The 22,105-nt window shown below is 47.7% G+C and overlaps 2 protein-coding genes across 2 annotated transcripts in view; one reads left to right on the top strand and one right to left on the bottom strand.

Annotated features, from left to right (window-relative positions):
- The window catches only part of LOC107124014 (cystatin-A-like), an 11,519-nt gene extending 6,623 nt beyond the window's left edge, over nt 1-4,896 (top strand). Inside the window, exons 2-3 of the mRNA XM_015427396.1 lie at nt 135-236; nt 4,682-4,896. Of these exons, the coding sequence (XP_015282882.1) occupies nt 135-236; nt 4,682-4,813 (234 nt within the window). The 3' untranslated portion in view covers nt 4,814-4,896. The remainder of the gene's footprint in view (nt 1-134; nt 237-4,681) is intronic.
- A 1,499-nt stretch (nt 4,897-6,395) lies between these two features.
- LOC107124017 (cystatin-B-like) lies at nt 6,396-13,578 on the bottom strand. The gene is made up of 3 exons (XM_015427400.1): nt 13,305-13,578; nt 7,918-8,019; nt 6,396-6,781 (listed from the first exon to the last, which is right to left on the bottom strand). The coding sequence occupies exons 1-3, from the start codon at nt 13,371-13,373 to the stop codon at nt 6,653-6,655; spliced, it is 300 nt and encodes a 99-aa protein (XP_015282886.1). The 5' UTR covers nt 13,374-13,578; the 3' UTR covers nt 6,396-6,652.
- Nucleotides 13,579-22,105: the final 8,527 nt, after the last annotated feature.

The following is a 22,105-nucleotide window of genomic DNA, read 5'->3' as shown; positions in this document are numbered from 1 at the left end:
TTTTGTAACACTACTGTGACTCCTAAGAAACACTAAGACAAAAGGTGGGTCTCACAGATCCAAATGAATCCACAGGATCCAATCAAGTATTATTGTCAAACTCTTCAAATTTATTTTTATTTTTTAAATTTCAGGTGAAACCTCAATTAGAAGCAAGGGAAAACAAGAGCTACCCTGTTTTCACTGCCACAGAATACAGATCACAAGTGGTTGCTGGAACAAACTACTTTATTAAGGTTAGTGCTCTAATAGAGAAATGACCGGGAGTTTAAAATGGGCTTCCTTAAAAAAAAAACCTTAATGGCAAAAGGAAAAAAAAATGAACTTTATTTATTTGTGCATCTTTATGTCTGCCCTTCTTCTACAGAAGGGCCCAACAGCTGGAGTTGCCAACTGTCAGGTAGTGCCTTGAGATCTCCCACGATTACAGTTGATCTCCAGACAACCGAGAGCTGTTTCCCCAGAGAAAATGGCTGCTTGGGAGGGCGGCAAACTCTGAGGCATTATACTGTGCTGAGATAGCTCCCCTCCCCAAACTCCGCCCTTCACGGGCTCCACCCCCAAAATCTCCAGGTATTTTCCAATCCAGAGGTGGCAAACCTAGCCCAAAGCAGTTTGCAGAAAAATACAAAAAAAAAAGATTTTAACAACCAATTTAAACTGACAAAACAAACATCTTGGGCTGGGTTCTGATCTACTGGTCTGTGTAACACTGGCCCCCAGTCAGGTTGCCAAACCTCCAGGTGGAATTCTGGAATCTCCCAGAATTACCCTGCACGCCCTTCAGGGGCTTATTGGGAGCACAAGTGATGTGACTTAAAGTGACTTATCTTTGTGATGCATGATGTCAGATTGATTCAGGTGGGTAGCCGTGTTGGTTTGAAGCAGCAGAACAAAGTTTTGAGTCCAGTGGCACTTTTAAGACCAACTCCGTTTTAATCTGGGTATAAGTACTTCTTCAGATACTTCGCAGGGCTCTTTTTGTAGAAAAGGCCCAGCAGGAACTCATTAGCATAATAGGCCACACCCAACACCAGAAACTCATTAGCATATTAGGCCACACCCCTGACAGCACCGCTCATTAGCACATTAGGCTGCACCCCCACGTTACCAGAAGTGTGGTTATCCAGCCACACCCACCTTTTGCTTGTGATTCTGTTTACCTTGTTTGTTGTCAACCCAGGGCTTTTTTTGTAGCAGGAACTCCTTTGCATGTTAGGCCACACACCCCTAATATAGCCAATCCTAACGAGTTCCTGCTGTTGGGTGTGGCCTATTATGCTAATGAGTTCCTGCTGGGTGTGGCCAACTTGGGAGCCAGCCGGAACTCCGTTCCTGTGCGTTCCTGCCCCAAAATAGCTCTGCTTCAGGGTTAACTGTTATAGTGCAGTGTCTGTTCCGTGTCCTTTTGGTGGGTTCAAAATGTCAGGAAATGGCCAAGAGCTGGGAGAACACGGCATTCATGCATATACAGAAGTGAAGACTGTTGTAATAAAAATCCCACAGAACAAGACTTGACAAGACTTGACAAGTTCATATGCTAAGAAAACATTGCAACCGCTGGCTATTTTGTAAAGCGTTTTGTGGCAAATGTTTTCATTTAATTTGGTTTCTCTTTCTAACTGTCAAAGCAAGTGCTTCTGTTATTAAAAGTAATCTAGAAAGTCTTCTATCTGGTTTAAATAAGAAAAATGTCTAATGCCTGGAACATAATTAACAAGTTTTGAATCTCATTGAAAAAGATGATTTTCTTTCCGAATTTGAATATAAATGTAGTGCTATGGATAATGAACTGTTTTAACAAATATTGTTCATACAAATTGGTTCAGTGTGCTTGTAGAATTAGTACCTGTCTTTTCCTGTTTTTATGAGCTTGGAAAAAGCACTTACAATCAGATACTTGGCTGTTGTGGGAGAAAACAGAAACTCTCTTGAGGCTTGAGTCTGGTCATGTTTATTTGTTTATTTAATTTTGTGAACAGGATATTAGCTACTGCATAGAAGTATTCTGGATATAAATTCTATTAAAGTTTATCAAAAACTGCTAAAAAAGAGAGAAGTGTGCATTGCACATGGAAGCTTACACCCAGAATAAAACTTGAATGGTCTTAAAGGTGCCACTGGACTCAAGCTTTGTTCTGATGTCAGATTGTGATTGGTCATAGTTGTATATATCTGAATATAAAGTTACAACCAGACATCTGCTCTTATGGCCTTTTGCTGACACTCTGATTCTGAGACTTTTGTTTAAAATAGATCTGCACCAGACATTGGCTGTGTTTATCAAACATCAGTGGTGGGATGGGCCTTTAACTTAGTGGGAACATTCCCGTTGGGCCACTGGTAGCCAGGATCAAGCTGAGCCAAGCACCCCAGTGGTGTGGGCCATGATGCAAAAGCAGCCCAGCTTGGACCTGGATCGCAGCAGTGATAAGAGTGGCCTACACTGCAGGGGACATTCAGCTCATCTCGCTCCTGACTGTTCTAACATCCCAGTCCTCCCCCACCTAATGTACAGCGTTCGAGAGAAACCTGTATTAAAGTTCTTGGCTCTAACAACATCCAAGAATGTTACACAGAACGGGAAATGGAACATCTCCCGACATTTTAGAAGCACTGAAAAGCCACCAAGGAGGCTGCCAGTTGGAAGGGGAAAAGCGGAGCCGCTTTACCCTTTCCACTTCCAGTTTGTGGGCTTCCTAGAGGTAGCTGATTAGCCACTGCGTGATCAGGACACGGCCTAGATCTGCCTTGGGTCTGATCCAACATGATTCTTATGTGGCATGATCGAGGTTTATGAGATTATGCATGGGATAGAGCAGGTACCTCCTGATGGCACCTGGTATTTTTGGCCACTGTGTGACAGAGTGTTGGACTAGATGAGCCATTGGCCTGATCCAACATTGGCTTCTCTTATGTTCTTAAGTACTTTTCTCCCTGTCTCACAATACAAGAACTCGTGGGCACTCCATGGAATTGCTGAGTAGTTGGATTAGGACAGATAAAAGGAAGTACTTCTTCACCCGAAGAGGGATTATGGAATTCACTGCCACAGGAGGTGGTGGTGGCTACAAGCATGGACGGCTTCAAGAGGGAATTAGATAAGCATATGGAGCAGAGGTCCATCAGTGGCTATTAGCCACAAGGTATAGATAGGAACTCTCGGTCTGGGGCAAGGGATGCTCTGTATTCTTGGTGCTTCCGGGGGAGGGGGGCAACAGTGGGAGGGCTTCTAGTGCCCTGGCCCCACTGGTGGACCTCCTGATGGCACCTGGTATTTTTGGCCACTGTGTGACAGAGTGTTGGACTAGAAGGGCCATTGGCCTGATCCAACATTGGCTTCTCTTATGTTCTGCTGCCAGTCTGGGTAGACAGTACTGACTCTGATGGGCCAAGGGTCTGATTTAGTATAAGGCGGCTTCATATGTACATATATATAATTTTGAGGAAACCCCTCCCCCCCCAATAAAAGCAAGGAGAGTTAAGCTACTCTCCTTGTGCTTTCTGCTCCTGATGACCATTCTTCAAGGTTTTTCACTTTAAAAAAATGACTGGGCAGGGTATTTGTTGATGCATATTATCTAGTTTGACCCTCAGATGTGATGGTGCGAATGAATCCATCTTGTAAAGATACAGAAGCCTTGTTAAAATTCTAGTTTCTCATCCAAGCTAGTCAGATTGACTGGAAACACTTGAAAACCTTTTTTTGTTAAACATTACACACTTAGCCAGACTTTTTTTTTGCTGTTAAGTCACAGCTGACTTATGGCGATTCCCCTCGTGGGGTTTTCAAGGCAAGAGACTATCAGAGATGGTTTGCCCTTGCCTGTCAGCTGGCTGCCATTTTTGTGTATTCTGCCCTTCCCTGTTCCCACCTTGCTTGCAGTAAACATGCCAGGGAGACCGTGGGAGCTAGATGCCGTTATCAGTCTGGCCTTGTGAGGTAGGGAGGGCTTGGGGTCCACATTTGGTGTGAATCTTTCTGCTCTCAGGAAACCCCGCGACTCTCCCGCTCATTATGTAATCTCCCGCCAGGAGTATTCCCGCGTGCTCGCTCGAAGTTCATTTGCTTAGCTAGTTGCCTTGCCCAGCTATATGTATTGGGATGTTCCTGCCTTCTAGTTATTCCTAACAATAATGCTGTGGACATGGTACCAGTCTTGTACACTAATAAAGCATAACGCTTCTTAGGAAACCTGTGTGAAGAGTGACTTGCTGTGGAACCTGACATTGCCTGCCTCGCATACCGGCCCTGGACTTCCTTAGCGGTCTCCCATCCAAGCACTAACCAGGGCTGACCCTGCTTAGCTTTTCAGATCTGACAAGCAGTGTTCCCTCTAAGCTGAGTTAGTGTGAGCCAGCTCACAGTTTTTCAGCCTCCAGCTCACACATTTTTGTCTTAGCTCAGGAAGGAGGGCTCCAGAACAAACTAATTTATGCAGTAGCCAAGTCACTCGCTCACAACTTTAATGCCCGTAGCTCACAAAATAGAATTTTTGCTCACAAGACTCCATAGCTTAGAGGAAACATTGCTGACAAGATCGAGCTAGCTGGTTTTCTTTTTATGTCACTCCTGTTGGTGATTCTCTCTTGTGCTTTGGTGTTTAAATCATGATCTGAGAGGACTGTTAATGTGAAATCTGATCAATTAAGAATGCCAAATCAATTCTCTTCCATACAGATGGATGTGGGTCACGGCGAGTATGTCCACATACGTGTATTTCAAGCACTTCCATGCAACAATGGGGATATCTCCTTGACCGGTTACCAGACGGGCAAAACGGCAAGCGATCCACTGAGCTACTTTGGCTAGGAATCCCCTCGTCTTATCCTCTTCTTTATATGCGGAAACTATGGACATCCCAAAGTCAGCAAGTGCTTAAAAATTAAAAACCAAAATTGAAAAATGTTGGCTTATGATTTTGTTTTGTTTTTATTTCTTTATGTGCATTTTAAAATTGCAGGCACAAAACATTACTACTCAGAGCAATTCAAATACAAAAACACAACTTTCCAGGATGCCTGCAATGCAACACTCACCGGCAGGGGAGGCAGCAAAATCAAACAGTTCCTGGCAGAGAAGACGGCTTATTTTTATAGAATCATAGAGTTGAAAGGGGCCATCTAGTTCTAGTCCAATCCCCTGCCCAATGCAGGGCCAGCCTAAGAACACAGCTCTGGTTGAAATGAACCCTTTAACAGCTGGGGGGGGGGGGGGGGCTACCTAATAGGTTTTGTTTTTCATCTTGCAGAAGGACTTCTCTTAGCATGTTAGTAATAGAGGTGTGAGTGGGGAAATGTGGGGGCCTGTAACAATCTCTGTGCCATTACAACACCCGGAAGTGATGTGGGGTAACTCTAGGAATCACCAGAAACTCTATGGTTTCCCATACACTTTCCAGTGATTCCTAGAGCTACCATATGTCAGAAATGGCACAGAGGACATTGCCAGGGGTTTTAACATTTTTGTCCCACTGCCTCTTGAAGCAGTGGTGGGCAACGGGGGGCACCCTTGGGGGGCACAGTAAGTCCACTTAGTAGATCCAGAATGGCTTTTTGAAAGGCTGGAGAATGCCTGATAGGCACTCCCACATCCCTGGCTTGAACTAGAGGGAATCACATTCACTTTAGTTGAACTGCCTGCCCCAGGCCTTTTATGTGGATCAAACAGTCCAACTCTACTTAATCTGGCTTCTGATCTCTCCCCATCTTCTTTCACTAATTTTTCAGCCTCTTCTTCAACCATTTCTGGAGGGTTATCTTCTCCTTTGCTTGAGACGAACTTTCCAAAATCACTCACTGCTAGGGTATGTATGTAATGACAGCCATGGGCTTCAAAAGTGGATTAGATCCGTGGAGGAAAGGTCCACGGACTTCTAGCCAAGATGACTAAAGGGAGTCCTCACGTCCACAAGCGGTAAGCCTCTGAATCACAGGGCTCGGAGGCAGCACCAGGAGAAGGCCTGGGCCTCTGTCCGCCATCCAACTAGTTGACAACTGTGTGAAACACGATGCTGGACTAGATGGACCACTTGCCTCTGCTGTTTCTTCTTCTCTTCACAACACATACACAGCAGAAATGGCAGCTCTTTTTACGCAAAGGCGGATAAAACAGAGCAGTGCTTTAAAAACAATCAGGGTGAAGGATGTTTTTCCCTGAGGTGGTTGAGCCAGAGAAGAGGAAGAAGAGGGGATTGGATTTATACCCCGCCCTTCACTACCCGAAGGAGTCTCAGAGTGGCTTACAATCTCCTTTCCCTTCCCCTCCCCACAACAGACGCCCTGTGAGGTAGGTGGGGCTGAGAGAGCTCTCTTGGGCACTGCCCTTGAGTGAACAGCTCTGAAAGAACGTATGACTGACCCAAGGTCACACCAGCAGCTGCATGTGGAGGAGTGGGGAATCAAACCTGGTTCTCCCAGATTAGAGTCCATGCTCTTAACCACTACACCAAGCTGGCTCCCCGCCCAAAAAATAACACAGAGAGAATAAATGCAAATCAAATATAAAATAATTATTATGAATACAATTATTACTGTAGGCCACAGGAATCAGTACATTTCAGAAATAAATCATCGCTATAAGAGGAATGAACAGTGATTTTCGATTCTGCAAAGTAAACGTTGCTCTGAAAAGAAACTTCCAGACAGCCTTCTAGAAGTAAGAGAGCGCCTCATGCTTTTCTTTGTTGCTTTGGTAACTAGTGAGCGCCGGGGGTTTGTTTTCGTGAGGGAGGCTTTTGTGAATTCGTACGTGAAGGTACTGATCGTTGCCAGTTTGGACCTGAAAGGGGGGAAAAATAATCCGTGAGTTGTGTGGACTTCCTGGATAGCCCACGCTGATCTGATCTCGTCAGATCTCAGAAAGGTTAGCAGGGTTGGCCCTGGCTAGTACTTGGATGGGAGACCAAAAAAGAAGTCCAGGGTCACTCCGCAGAGGCAGGCAAGGGCAAACCACCTCTGAATGTCTCTTGCCTTGAAAACCCTACAGGGTCACCACACGTCAGATGCGACTTGACAGCACTTTCCACCACCACCAAAGCCATGTGGAGTGAAGCAGGAGGGTGTTCACCTTCCTCTCAGTTTTAACATGGAGAGTGTTGAGGTTTCCCTCCATTTATTTATTTACAATCTGCCTTTTCTCCTCAATGAGGACCCAAAGGGGCTTACAACGTTCTCCTCTCCTCCACTGTATCTTCACAACAGCCCTGTGAGGCAGGCTAGGCTGACAGCATGTGATTGGCCCAAGGTCCCCCCAGGGTCCACAGCAGAGTGGGGCCAGCTGCTACAACACACACATCCACAAGCCTTGTCTGAGGGGACCCTACAGGACCATGCAAGGCCTCAGAACTTTTCTCCTGCTCTTTATTCCTCCTTCTCTATCCCAAACCTCTTGGGCACACAGCTTGGGGGAGAGAAGATGGGTGTCTCCTTGCCAACCTTTTTCCTGAGCTCCTTCGACAGCTGCAGATATTCACTACCTCAGGCCAAGCAATGCATCCTCACCATGTCCTTTTTAGGATCAGATCTACGGAGGGAGGACATCAAATTTTCACATTCCCTGAAGTGACAACTGAGTGCGGACTCATAGGAGGCAGGACCAGGTGATCAGTGGCACTGCTGTACTTCAGAATTGTCAAAATAAAAACTGGGGGAGGGAGTGACCAAGGCCTAGTTCTCACAGAGGTAGTCAGCCCGGCTTGGCTCAAGCACTTTAGTTGGCAGCCCGGAAGTCCCACAAATAAGTCTTATGGATCACACCGGTGCAGAATTGTTTCGTCCGTGGGTTTTCATGGTTGCCACCCACAGAGAACCTAACTCCCACAGCAGTTGTCTGGACTGACTGCGCGGAATTCCCCATGGATAAGAGCAGTGTGTATGACAGGACCTCAGGTAAAAGGTATTGGTCGAAGGTGGTACCTTTATGAAGTAGTTTATTCCAGCAACCGTCTGTGTTTTATACTCCACTGCATTGAAGACCTCAAAGTCCCGCCCTTCTTTTTCTTCCACCTCTGCCTTCACCTGAGGAAACAGACAAGCCAAGGGGGGAAAAGGTTTCTTTTACTCACCAAACGATTAATACCTGGAACCTGGTTACCTGTTGGTTTCTCGGCTCAATACAGAATCCCAATTTTTAGTGCCTTAAATGCTTTCTTCCATGTACATCCCTCCCCACCTTGATGTCATTTGGGGATCACCCTGGTGCAGGTGATCTCCATTTGGTGGACAAAATTATTATTACTTGCTTCATTTACATCTTGACTTTCTCCCCACATCAGGGCCTTTCACTGTGATCTCGGGAATTCTCTCCCACAGAAGGTACGTGTGGGCCAGGTTGCTTCAAGTTTTCAGAAAACAAGTGGCAACCTCCCTATAAAACCCTTTTTTATTATCCAATAAATAATAAAACCAACACTAAGCAGTAAAAGAAAAATCAGTAAGAATAAAAATCAGCAACAGAAGAAGTCAATCCACATATCAAGAGTTGGGGGGTGTTTTGGGAGCCACATTCTGGTGAAAGAAAATGGAGGGAAGAGATCTGTTAGTATAGTAATTATAATTATCGTATGGCGTTGTGTGTAGAATAGCCAAGAGATCCTAAGATTGTCTGGCAGCCAGAAGTTCTAGCTCTTTTAGCATTGTGCACCAAGAGACATTTCAGAAGTGGTTTTGCTGTAACCTGCCTCTGTGTCATGACCCTGGTATTCCTTGGCGGTCACCCTTCCAAATACTAGCTGAGGCCGACCCTGCTTAGCTTACGAGATATGACGGGATCAGGCTAGCCTGGGCTAACAGTAAACTGCCCAGGTACACAGAAAAACATGACTTTGTAAATTAACCAAAAAGGGGGGGGGGAGCTTAATAAATGGCCTGATAAGGCCTAGGGCGCGCTGGCCCTTAGGGGCGCCAAACTGCAGATATGTGCAGTGTGCATAGGAATTTGTTCATAGGGTTTTTTAAAACTATAGTCCGGCCCTCCAACGGTCTGAGGGACAGTGAACTGGCCCCCTGTTTAAAAAGTTTGAGGACCCCTGGGGTAGAGAAACCAGTCTGCCCAAGCTGAGAAGAGCGCAAAAGGTCTGGAAGGGGGAAATGCTAGGGAGGAGAGTGCCACATTGTTTTGTATGCCTGACATCAAACCCTAAATATTCTTGAAAACAAATCTCCCATTGCCAACAGTATTTAAGGCAAGTAAGTTTAGCACTGTGTCTTAAAATTTTGGTTCAAACAAATGCAGCTTTCACTTGACAGGAGCAGAGTTTCCGTATTATCTGACAGACTGCAAACACAGCATGTTTCAAGAAAGACCATTCACATGGTCAAGAGTCATGGGGAAATGGAGCTGAGAAATGAATCATGGAGAGAGCAGGGAAGAATAGGGAAATGAGCCATGATTTCTGCAAAAAGGAGTTGGAGGTCACGTTGCCAATGTACTGGCCAATCTCCTACGCTCTGAAGAAGCCAGCTATGCAGGAAATTCTGATGTGGAGAAAACAAGGACGGCAATATCATCTGCTAATTTCATCCCGGTCAAGCTAAATGCCCCAAAACAAGATAAGCCAGTTTGGCCAACAAACTTTCTAGACCCCTCGTAGAGAGGTTACTAGAGAGATCAGGAGTTAAGTGTGGAAATCAGACCTTTCCTAGACCCAGGGTTGCCAACCTTTTTGTGCCTGTGGACAGCTTTGGAAGTCTGACACAGGGCGATGGGAGCAATAACAAAATGGCTACCACTGGAGGTTAAATGAGCCACAAAATGGCTGCCACAGGAGGCGGAGCCACACACAGAGGAAACCCAGGGGCAGGGGAGAAGAGGGGTAATTTTAAAAATACACTGGGAAAGAAGAATGTGAGAATAAGACCAACAATGTGTGGCAGCTGCCGCTGAAACATTTTAATCTGCGCAGCCAGACAAACATCCAGTGGCCAATCAGAAGCCCTGCTGGGCACCATGTTGGGGACCCCTGTTCTAGATGCTGGAAATTAGGGATGCCAACCTCCAGGTGGGACCTGGGGATCAGTGTTCCCTCTAAGCTGAGTTAGTGTGAGCTAGCTCACAGTTTTTTAGCCTCCGGCTCACACATTTTTGTCTTAGCTCAGGAAGGATGGCTCCAGAGCAAACTGATTTATGCAGTAGCCACATCTCTCACTCACAGCTTTAATGCCCGTAGTAGAATATTTGCTCACAAGACTCCACAGCTTAGAGGGAACATTGCTGGGGATCCCCCGGAGTTACAGCTCATCTCCAGAGTACAGAGATCAGTTCGCCTGGAGAAAATGGATGCCTTGGAGGGTGGACTCTGTGGCGTTGTCCCCCACTGAGGTCCCTGCCCTCACCAGGCTCCATTCCTAAATCTCCAGGAGTTTCCCAACCAGGATCTGGCAACCCTAGGCTGGATGCTCTTCAGGGTAATTTCTTCAGGCACAAGATCAGGTGTCGGGAGAAAAATATCTGCTAGCACCCTTCACATAATGTTAACACCTTCAATGTAAAACACAATGAGATCTAGAAACATGCCAACGGCACACAGCACAGCTTCTGTTTTCCGATCGCCACATGAAAGACCGGAAACAGTTCTGGATCTGCAGAAGCCATTTCTCCTGGCCAAAGCCCTTGAGGCAGGAGCACATGCAGGCTCCCCCCACCCCGTCCCAGACAGTCCCAAAGCGAGAACTGCAACCATATTTCAAGGATCACAAGACTCTGTGTCATTTTGGCTCTCCCTCTGAAAGAGCAAAGGCATGAGTCACGGAAGAGGAACCGAAAGAAACAATGCGGCTGGCAAGCTGAAAGGGAAGGCCTCCGGTGTTTTGGTTTCCTTCTGTCGTGAGCCCAGCAGCCCTTCCCCAACAAAACCAGGGAGCTGGCTGCTGCCCCTGAAAATGTGGCAGGACCGGTTTAAGTAGATTTTTAAAACACCTCCCTCAAGGAGATTTCTTTGAAACTTTCACCTCAGGGAGGACTGGTTTCCCTTTTGGAGTTCACGGGGTGGGGGGGGGGGGGGGGAGAATGAAATGGATGAGCTAATGCCCAACCTTGACCTGTAAGCTGAGTGTCCCTGAAGCACTGGATTGTAAGTGTCATGGCGGCCACTCAGCTTGGATCGCTCCAGAGCCATTTACACTTCCCAATCCACTCCTGATTCCATGCATTGACACACACACACACACACACACACACACACACACACACCAGCACCGGGGTTTCTACCAGTCTTTCACTCTGATGACCTCAGGAACAGCTTTCCGGAACAGTCCCGTCTGTCCCCTTCTTGTTCTCCTCCCTCCCCAAGTGTGCAAAAGCACCCTATTTTGAAGGGGCAATTGGCTCCAAATAAGTGACTGATGCTGTGGTGTCGTGATTAAGAGTATCAGACCAGTATCTGGAAGACCTGGGTTCAAATCCCTGCTCATGCCACAGACGCTCGCTGGGTGTTTAAAAAATCTACTTTAAACCAGTCACACCACTCTCAGGCTAATCTACCTGACAGGGTTGCTGTGAGGATAAAATGGAGGAGAGGAGAATGACGTAAGCTACCTTGGGATCCCCACTGGAGAGAAAGGCAGGGGACAAAGGAATTAAATACATAAAGGGGGCTTGCTCAGAAGGGCCTTTGGCTAGAAAGCGGTGGAGGGAGAGTCTTTTCAGCAGCTGTATCGTTTCAACTCTTCTGTTGTGTCACTGACTTTCTGAAAGCCATTTCCAACTATGGGGAAAAGCGGTCTACAGATTTTTTTAAAGAAGACATACAGATCTGCAGAAGAGGAGATTTTTGGCTGATGGAAATGCTGTGTATTTGCTGAAATCCCCTTTGATGCAAGCTCCAAAAGGTGTGCTCTGCTAGGTCTCTGAGCAGTGGAGTTGTCTGTCTCCAGATAGTGGCTGGAGATCTCCCAGAATTACTACTGGTCTCCTGGTTAAACAGGTCAGTTAACCTGGAGAAAATAACCCCTTTGGAAGGTACGCTCTATGGCAGTGGTGGCGAACCTATGGCACGGGTGCCAGAGGTGGCACTCAGAGCCCTCTCTGTGGGCACGCGTGCCATCGCCCCTGCCAAATAATTTTAAGTAAATGAAAGCATTTGGGATTGCTTTCCTTACTTTGTTTGGATCATCTTAAGTTAATGTATGAGTTGTTTTTTCTAAAGTAAAACCTCAATATTCAGGTTAAATTGCCGTGTTGGCACTTTTCAATAAATAAGTGGGTTTTGGGTCGCAGTTTGGGCACTCGGTCTCTAAAAGGTTCGCCATCACTGCTCTATGGCATTGTACCCCACTGAGGTCTCTTCGCTCCTCAAACTCCACCCCCCCCAAATATCCAGGAATTTCCCAACCCACAGCTGGCAACCCTACTAAGCAGGCAAACTTCTGGGGTCTCTTTGAGCCAAAGGAGATGAATATGTGGCAGGCAGTGTTCCCTCTAAGTTGAGTTAGTGTGAGCTAGCTCACAGTTTTTTAGCCTCTGGCTCACACATTTTTGTCTTAGCTCAGGAAGGGATGGTTCCAGATCAAACTAATTGATGCAGCAGCCAAATTGTTTGGTCAGTCACAACATTAATGCCAGTAGCTCACAAAGTAGAGTTTTTGCTCACAAGACTCCACAGCTTAGAGGGAACATGGCAGGCATTGTCTTTTAGGCACTGGCACCCCAATGGGCCAGATGCATGGGGCTGCATTCCCAAGAATGTTTTTGAACTCGGAGCCTCCACCCTAAACTTCTGCCACAATGAACCCTTCTGCCTTGTGGCAGCAGGGGCTTTCTTGGCGTTCACATCTGATGCATCCAAGCTGCTCCTGAGGCCAAGCCATATTAAAGACTCCCGGATGTTTTCCGCTATGCCAGGAGTAAGCCACACACCCTTCCCCCCTGGAAGCAAGGCAGACGTCTCATCTGCGTATTAGACGGCAGGGCGGCCTGTATCACTCCAAATTGTAGGCAGGGGCACCCCCTGTGCGAACGCTTCTCCCTGCCTGCAGAAAACCAGCTCCTCAAGCCCTGCCTTTTCAGTGCAGCCTTAACGGGCTGTCGTTCACCAGGTGACCCTTCCCGACCTCCAGGCCACGAAAGTCGCAGTCTCGATTACAGAGACAAGGCATTTTCCCCACCTCCAGGACTGCTGGCAACCCTGTGTGCACGCTATACCTCCTTTCCCCTCCATTTAGGGGGCACGCTTCTTCCGCGAGGGGAACTTCCGCAAAGATCATTCTCCCCTCCCCAACTCGGATGGCCGCCGTCCCAGCCCCAGTCTCTTGACCCGCGGGCACCGCTGCCCTCCTGCAGCCGGCCTGGCCAAAGCTGGGCTCACCGCTTGCACCAGCTCCTGGATCTCCGCCGTGGCCGCCTTGGCCTGGCTGCTCATCCCGCCGCACAGCATCTCCGCCGCCTCCTCCTCGTTGGCCGCCACGCAGAGAAAGGAGCCGCGGAGAAGCCGACGCCTGGCCGTCAGCTGACTGAGCTGGGCTGCGGGCGGAGGAAGGGAGGTCAGCCGGCGAGCGGGAGGGCGTCGCCGCCGGGCCGCCTCCTCCTCCTCCAAGGCAGCCCTTCGGGAGGGGAGGGGCGGCTGCTCGCCTTGCACTTTCGCTTTTGCAGCCATCCCGAGGAGGACGGCACTGAATGGGCGGGGAGGCCCTAGCGCGGGTCAGATTGCCAGGCTCCAACCCGGGCAGCGGCCCCCCCGGGCATGTCCTTCGCCGAATGTGGTTCTCTGCCCAGCCCTACCCACGAAAGCTTATTATCTCGGGCCAACCTGTATTCTCTCTCTTTTTTTTTTTTTAACAAAATTTTATTCAGGATATAATCAATCACAACCAATGTTCCCTCTAAGCCGTGGAGTCTTGTGAGCAGAAATTCTACTTTGTGAGCTACTGGCATTAAAATTGTGAGCGAGTGATTTGGCTACTGCATAGATTAGTTTGCTCTGGAGCCCTCCTTTCCTGAGCTTAGACAAAAAACTGTGAGCTGGAGGCCAAAAAACTGTGAGCTAGCTCACGCTTCCTCAGCTTAGAGGGAACACTGATCACAACCAACATTTGTTATACATTTTAAACCCGTTACATCCTACCCCCCTCCCTTTCCCCCCCTGCATGGTTTCCCACAGTGCTACGACCTCCTGCATATTTCTTAACCTTTTTCTTCCCTCCACTTCTTCATTACAAATTCACTAGGTAACTAATAGTCAAGTTATATCTCTAACCTTTCATATTATCAAAGTTCAATATTCAATAATTATTAAAGCAAAATAAGTTGTCTCTTACATCCCAATATTTTTCTAAGTAGTCTTTTAAGTCTTTCCAGTCTTTATAGAAGTCCTCTGCTTCCATATTATTTCCTCGTCATTTTGTCCATTTCAACCGAAAACAACTTTTTAATCCAATCTTCAACTCTCCGGACTTCCGCTGGGGCAATCTGTATTCTCCAAGGGGGCATCCAGCTGGCTATAAGAGTCTTTAATACTCTTAAATGTTTTGGGCTATGCATGAGTAGGCACGCCCTTCCCTCCCTCTGCATCTCCTTTCTACCCTCACAACAACCCTGCCGGGTAGGCGAAGTTTGGAGTTGTGGTTAAGAGCAGTGGACTCTAATCTGGGAGAACTGGGTTTGATTCCCCACTCCTCCACATGCAGCTGCTGGTGTGACCTTAGGCCAGTCACAAGCAATGTTCCCTCTAAGCTGAGTTAGTGTGAGCTAGCTCACAGTTTTTTAGCCTCCGGCTCACACATTTTTGTCTTCACTCAGGAAGGACGGCTCCAGAGCAAACTAATTTATGCAGCAGCCAAATCGCTGGCTCACGACTTTAATGCCAGTCGCTCACAAAGTAAGATTTTTGCTCACAGGACTCCACAGCTTAGACGGAACATTGGTCACCAGTTCTCTCAGAGCTATTCTCTCAGGAGCAGTTCTCAAAAGAGCTCTCTCAGCCCCAGGTACCAAACAGTGTGTCTGTTGTGGGGAGAGGAAGGGAAGGAGATTGGTGAGATTTTCTTGAAATCTGCAGGCTTTGTATGGCTATTGGCTGAAGCACCGAGAGGATGGTGTTCTGAGTATTTTGTTTCAGTCTGGAATTGAAAGATAATGCCTGTTTTTGTACGTTTTGTGTTTTCTGTAAGCTGCTTCAAGTTCCCTTTGGGAAGAAGCACCTAAGTAAACCAAGTGCCTAAATCTATTTTAACTCCTGCTGCTGTATCAGGAAGAGGGGATCAGGTGTTTTACCAATTAATAGATAACTTTTCCTCCTGTGGGCAAAGGCAAGATCTCCAGCTCTCTTGTGCTGGAAGGAAGTGACTGAGGGCTCTGAGAAGGCAGAGCCGTGACAGTTGGAAAATGGCTGCTGGAAGCACAGAAAGATTTTCGGGAGAGGCACAAAACTTTCCTCCTGGGGAACATGTGAATTGGAGCTTTGCGATTGGCTCCGATTTCTTCACATTCCTGTTGGATGAGGTCCACCCTTATAGACACCACTGCCGCTTTGCAGCAGGGAAACTCTAGGCTTGGGCTTTGGGGCCCAAGTCCCTGCCTCGATGACGGTGTGGCTTGCATCATGCAGGTGCAGCAGGACAGGCACCAACCTGCAGAGGGGATGCTTCCTGAGCGGCCTTCTTGCTTCCATTCCCAGCATGCTCCTGAAGATGGTGACTGGGAACGTTCAGGCCACAGGGGGTTCCTGTAAGGGAACATGAAATCCTAACAGATCTTCTTTTCCCCCTCACGTTGAGCTTTGGAAAAGAATTATTCTGACTTTTTTTTTTTTAAGTGGATGAAAAACAGGTTGTCGACAATGCTAATCGGCTTGCACCTTAGAGGTCAGCTCTGTCTGCATCCCAAGCCCTGCCAGAGTTTTGCAAGAAGGATTGTTAGAACATTTGCCTTTTTAAGACTAAGCCTTTAAGACTTTTTAAGCCCAATGAATGTGTCGGTGGGTCCATGCACCTGAACTGCTTTCACAACGTAAAGAATTCCTGGCACCAGTGACGGCCCCAAGTTTTTTCGCCCACTAGGCGAGGATACATTCTGGCGCCCCCCCCCCCGTGTGGGGCAGGACGGGGGCAGGTGCCGGAGCCACAGCGGGTGGGCTGAGGGGGCGGGCTGCAAATGCATGTGGGATAAACGGGATCGCTCGAGGGGAGGGTCCTCAAAAGGAGCTCCAAAGAGACCGTGTGGGTGGCAGAGGGCGAGTGGCACTTTCCTGTTGTCCCGGGCTGTTCCCTGTGCCTGTCCCCCCCCCGCCTCCTTCTCTTTCTGTCTGGGGGGCTGCAGAGAGGGGAGTCTCTTGCCGGGGATGAAGCAAGAAGCCGGCAAGGGAGCCTCCCTGTGTGGGGCAAGGAGGGGACAAGGCCAGCCAGAATGGCGCCCTCGTCGAGCCATCGCCCTAGGCGACAGTCTAAAATGTAACAATAACAGGCCGGCCCTGCCTGGCACCCATTCTGCACCTGCCAGCTCATCCTTCCACCCAGTGGGGACTGATACCAGGCTTAGTGGCACTTAACAGCATCCACTAGTGGGAGTGTGTGGCCAGCCACTTCCCCTGTGAGAGATGGACTTGTGATTTCGATCAAGTAGTGGTTAGCTGGCTGAACAGACCTCTGGGCCTTCTGTTGGTCAGACAGACTCCTGCAAGGTTTTCACTGCCTCCGACAGGAGAGGCAGCAGTTTCTGCACCTGCAGGAGACAAAGCATGGCCGGCACTTCCAGTTTGCCCTACGGGGCTCCACGGAGAGGGCCAAGAAGGCCAAGCAAAGGGGGCCAGCTCAGTTCAAGGAGAGGATCTGCGGGCACCAGCCTCATTTCCAAGAAGTAAACCCAAACAACAAGGGGAAAAGACTAGTGTCACAGGAGTCCCAAATATACGAATTCCACTAGTCGAAAACACCATCAAAGATTGCCAAAACAATATATTAAACAGTTATAAAGTTGGTGGTGTCACAATAACAACATTAATACATACTGTAACTATAATAAGGCATAAGATACAACAGGGCTATTTTTGGGCAGGAACGCACAGGAACGGAGTTCCGGCTGGCTTCAGAGTTGGCCATGCCCACTACAGCCAAAACCTCTGCATGCATGAGTACAGAGGGAAGGCCTGGAGAGCGACTCCGGGGCAAGTGGGCCGGGGGGGGGGGTGGGGGGAGGCCGGGAGCGTGTCCGGGGGGGGGGTGGGGGGGGGGGGGGGGTCCCTGAAAGGATCGGGGAGGCATTTTAATTCCTCCCCATGCCTTCCCCAGCCTGTCCAAGGGCCGGCTTGCCTGGGCTCCCCACAGCAGCGGGGCGTCCCGGGCAAGCCAAGGGAAGGCATGGCCTAATATGTTAATGCGCTGCACTGTCAGGGTGTGACCTAATATGCTAATGAGTTTCTGCTGTTGGGTGTGGCCTGTTATGCTAATGAGTTCCTGCTGGGCTTTTTCTACAAAAAAAGCCCTGAGATACAGTATTTCCTCCTTTGAAGCCAAGACATAAAGTCCACGTAGTGTATGGCTGCGAGATTTGAACTATGAGGAAGGCCGAGCACCGAAGAATAGATTATTTTGAATTATGGTGCTGGAGAAGACTCTTGAGAGTCCCCTGGACTGCAAGGAGATCAAATCAGTCAATCCTAAAAGAAATCAACTCTGACTGGAAGGGGGGGGTGCAGCAGGCAACTCACTTGGTAGCCACACAGAATGCTCGCCCTTTCCCTTTGGGGTGGGCGTCCTCTTCCACCGAGCGTGCACCTTTGAGAGGGAGGCGTGTGGAGTGGTGAGGGATGTAAGGGACACCCGTCTAGCCAGCCAGTTCAACTGAATCAACCCTGGAGTGACAGATGTCACAGTCAGATTGCTCTCACATCAGGAATGCTCACGATCAAGATCAAGAAATAAAGGGCTTGACACATAAAGGACACCAATACAAATAGGTTTGAGTCCCCACTCCTCCACATGCAGCTGCTGGTGTGACCTTGGGTCAGTCACAAGTTCCCTCAGCTGTTCTCAAGGTCAGTTCTCCAGAGAGCTCTCTCAGCCCCACCTACCTCACAGGGTGTCTATTGTGAGGAGGGGAAGTGAAAGGAGATTGTAAGATGCTTTGAGACTCCTTCAGGCAGTGAAGGGCAGAGTATAAATCCAATATCTTCTTTTTCTTCTTCATCTGTTGTTGTTTTTTTGCCCTCTGCTGCTCAAGGATAGTGCTGGACACTGGGAAGAAAAGGCCTCTTCGTGCAAAGCAGAAGAGCCCATCTCTGCCCTGGGAAGTCACAGGAACAACTGTTGTCTCACGCAAAGGGGCCACAGCCAGAGTTGGGCCACCGGGTGCTCTGTTCCGACCGGCACAGTGATTCACCCCACCTAAGAATTTTGTGAAAGGTAAACATTTTAATTTTGTGATGCGAAAAATTACATTTAAAGACCGAAAGCTTGTTGTTGGAATAGGAGGGTTTCTGGCAGAAAAGGATGAGTGGGAGGTACCCAAGAAGAAAGACGGGGATCCAATTTTTGCTCATCTAGGGCAAGCCGCCCTGCTCTGCTCAGGTGGCACTTTTGTGTGTTGAGCGGATGCTCCGTGATCTCCAGCGGTAACTAGAACGCAGGGGTGCCAATCAAAAACAAGGTGGTTTTTCCTCTTAATGCTGGAGAGAGATTTGAGGAAGGTGCCTGCAGTGACAGCCAAAAGCAATGTGAAGACGCAGCCAGAGGCAACTGGGTTTTCTTCAGTGGCAGAGGGCGATTTGACTCAACAGGCTCCCTCACCATGACTGTGAAACTGAAAAGGAGGGAAAAGCTCAGATGCTGAGCAGCAGGGCTATTTTTGGGCAGGAACGCACAGGAACGGAGTGCCGGCTGGCTTCAGAGTTGGCCACACCCACTACAGTCAAAACCTCTCTGTGTGTGGCTACAGAGGGAAGGCCTGGAGAGCAAACCTACCCCCTCCGAGGCGGGTGGGCCAGGGCCCCCCTGGAAGGATCGGGGAGGCATTTAAATGCCTCCCTGTACCTTCCCTTCCCTTCAAAGGGGAGCTTGCCAAGGGAAGACATGGGGTGTGGCCTAATATGCTAATGAGTTGTGTTGTCAGGGGTGTGGCCTATTGTGCTAATAAGTTCCTGCTGGGCTTTTTCTACAAAAAAAACCCTGCTGAGCAGAGTCATTAAATCGAAAGCATTCTGAAGTTTAGCATCAGTGGAACCAAAAGGTAGGGGGATATTTTTTAATGGGCAAGACCTAGTCAGACTGGATTGCGCAGCAAGACATGTTACCTCCACTGGTATTGTGGCCAAATGGTCATTATGGCTAGATGCTTTTGTTGACACAGCAGGAACTTCACAGAGAGCACCTTTAATTGGTTCACACACCTTATATCTTTACCATTAAGTAGTTGAAGGATCTTTAAAACTGGCTTGAACTCCATTTATTTTTATTTTTAATTATTTGAATGATTAAACTCAAAAATTAGCAGATAATGTGTAATGGCAATCCTTGATTCACCACAAACTTAATGATAATTTTTAAATTGTTTTCATTCATGCTTTGCCAAGTACTGCATTGTATTTTATTTCAATCCTCAATAAAGCCAGTTTGGTGTCGTGGTTAAGTGCGCGGACTCTAATCTGGGAGAACCGGGTTTGATTCCCCACTCCTCTACTTGCAGCTGCTGGATGACCTTGGGCAAGCCATAGTTCTGTCAGAGCTGTCATTGAAAAAGGGCAGTTTCTGTCAGAGCTCTCAGCCCCACCTCCCTCACAAGGTGTCTGTTGTGGGGAGGGGAAGGGAAAGGAGTTTGTAAGCCGCTCTGAGTGAAGGGCGGGGTATAAATCCAGTCTCTCTTCTTCTTCTCTAAACAGTTTGATTAAAAAAAAGTTTAGCATCAATGTGCAATGTTGTTGGTAATTCATTTTAGAAATATTTTTAAAAATCTTCCTGGGTGTTTGCTGTTCTTCCCTTTTCCTACCTTTGAAGCACCCATATGTGCCTGGAAGTGCCTGGGAAACCCAACGGAAAGCCCAGTCCCACGAGCACCCCCACTTGCTTGTGACGATCCAGTTTTTCCATGTGGTCATGCTGACTTGTGCTTGTGGCCACATCGGAAGGGCTAGCCACAAGCATTCATTGCTCAGCTCACACAGGTGAAGATTCTGGGGGTCAGTAAAACAGTCTGACCGTCTAATGCGAATGTTGGGAGGAGGAGGCTGGAAGGAGAGGAAGAGTTCTGAATCCACTCTGGGAAGCCCCTGGCTCGACTCACCAACCAGGGTCTCTCTTTTGCAGAGGCACCAAAGATCTGTCACCAGTAACTGTGACAGGCATCCTCAGAGGTATGACACAGAAAGATGGCGTACCTCTGTGTCAAGTGTTTATTTCAAAAACATAAAAACCTTGTAGGGGCCCAAGTAAAGCCTCATAAAATGTTAAAAGTGACAAATGCACAAAAAGGACAGGCTCACAAGAGCCTTCTTCAGAGGACAAATAGTAGAAAGCACAAAATACACCAAGCAACAAACTCCCTGTAACACATGTAAGGTAATAATCAATCAATAATATAGGACCAAAAATGGAATATTCCAATATGGAATTGAACGACACACCAAAAGATTTCTATTTGGGGCTACAAATATATCTGGCCTTGTGTCAGAAGTAGTGGTATATACTGGAAATAATATCAGTACCAATATGTACATTCCAGTTTAGGTCCTAAGAGTGAAAGTAAAATAGCTTTCAGGGACAATGTGACATCAGTATGTAACATAAAATGTAATGCCAGGTAGCAGAGATATAAACTTTATAAAGGACGCAGGCAACCCCGATTAACGATATTTTTAACTCAAAATACAAACATGCTTTAAACATAAGAGCATAAGCAGAGCCCTGCTGGATCAGACCAGCGGTCCATCCAGTCCAGCACTCTGTCTCACGCAGGGGCCGACCAGGTCCTCTGAGTCTACACAATATACACCCTATATACAGGGGCATTACAATACCAGCAGTTTCATTTGCAATCCCTTTCCTAATCATCCCTAACTTAAGAGATTTCCTTTATTCACTGCCGTAGCACATGAATTGCAAGTAGATAAATAGGTACCGCTTTGCATTCCATGCACCTCGGCATTTAGTCATGCCGGCCACATGGCCCCGGAAACATCTTCGGACAGCGCTGGCTCTTCGGCTTGGAAACAGAGATGAGCACCGCAACCCTAGAGTCGGATTCAACTGAATTTCGAGCAAGGGAAACCTTTAACTCCTTTTATGATTTGTTTTTAAACTGCTGTGTTTTTAGTTGGTAGCTGCCTTAGTGGCCCTGACTGGGCTGACAATGCCTGTAAATAAGTAATAAATGTTCAAGTCATTTTCTTAAACTATTTATACCCCACTTTTCTCCTCAGTGGGGACCCAAAGCAGCTAACAACATAGTTCTCTCCTCTTCTATTTTATTCTCACAATCCTTTTGAGGTAAGTTTGGCTGAAAGGGTGTGACTGGCACATGGTCACAGAATTGTGTATCAGGGTATTTGATTAGCAAGTGGTTGTGTATTTGCCCACCTCTATCTATTCCCGATGTTTCCCCATGATCGAAATGGAGATTTCTAGCTTTTCAGGCAGGGTTTTTGTTGTTGTTTCAGGTTCTTTTTGGTTGCTTCCTATGTTGACTAACATTACTCTTCGAGGACCACTGCTCCCAGGGTAAACCCGCAAAGCAGCTCCAGTTGGGACTTTGGCTTTCATCTGCTCTTCTAAATCACTGCTTAATTTCAAGCCTTTTCAGTAGCAGCCTTCAGGTCGCAGAATGGCTTTATGTCAGGAAATCACCCCCCCCCCTTTAAGGTTTAGGAAAGAGCATAAAGCAGAATTGTTTAAGAGGGCATTTGGTTCATGGATTTGTTGTTTTCTGGCATTGGCTACTGTTTGTCAACTGGTGTGTCCGTGAATTTGGTGTTTTTTAAGAAAAACAATCACTATTAGCCTCTTTGATTCCTTTATGACAAAACCACCCAACAGCCAGGGTACATAGACATTTGAACCAAGGGCTGCAGTGGCTCAAGTGGTTAAGACGCTGAACTGCAGCGTGTGCCGCATGACGGAGTGAGCTCCCGTTTCTAGTCCCAGCTCCTGCCAACCTAGCCGTTCGAAAGCAAGGAATTGCAAGTAG

This window comes from Gekko japonicus, unplaced genomic scaffold (assembly GCF_001447785.1).
Source record: "Gekko japonicus isolate JY-2015 unplaced genomic scaffold, Gekko_japonicus_V1.1 scaffold2306, whole genome shotgun sequence".
Taxonomy (NCBI): Eukaryota; Metazoa; Chordata; class Lepidosauria; order Squamata; family Gekkonidae; genus Gekko; species Gekko japonicus.
Note: the sequence above shows the minus strand (reverse complement) of the source record. Positions and strands in the feature narration are given on the sequence as shown.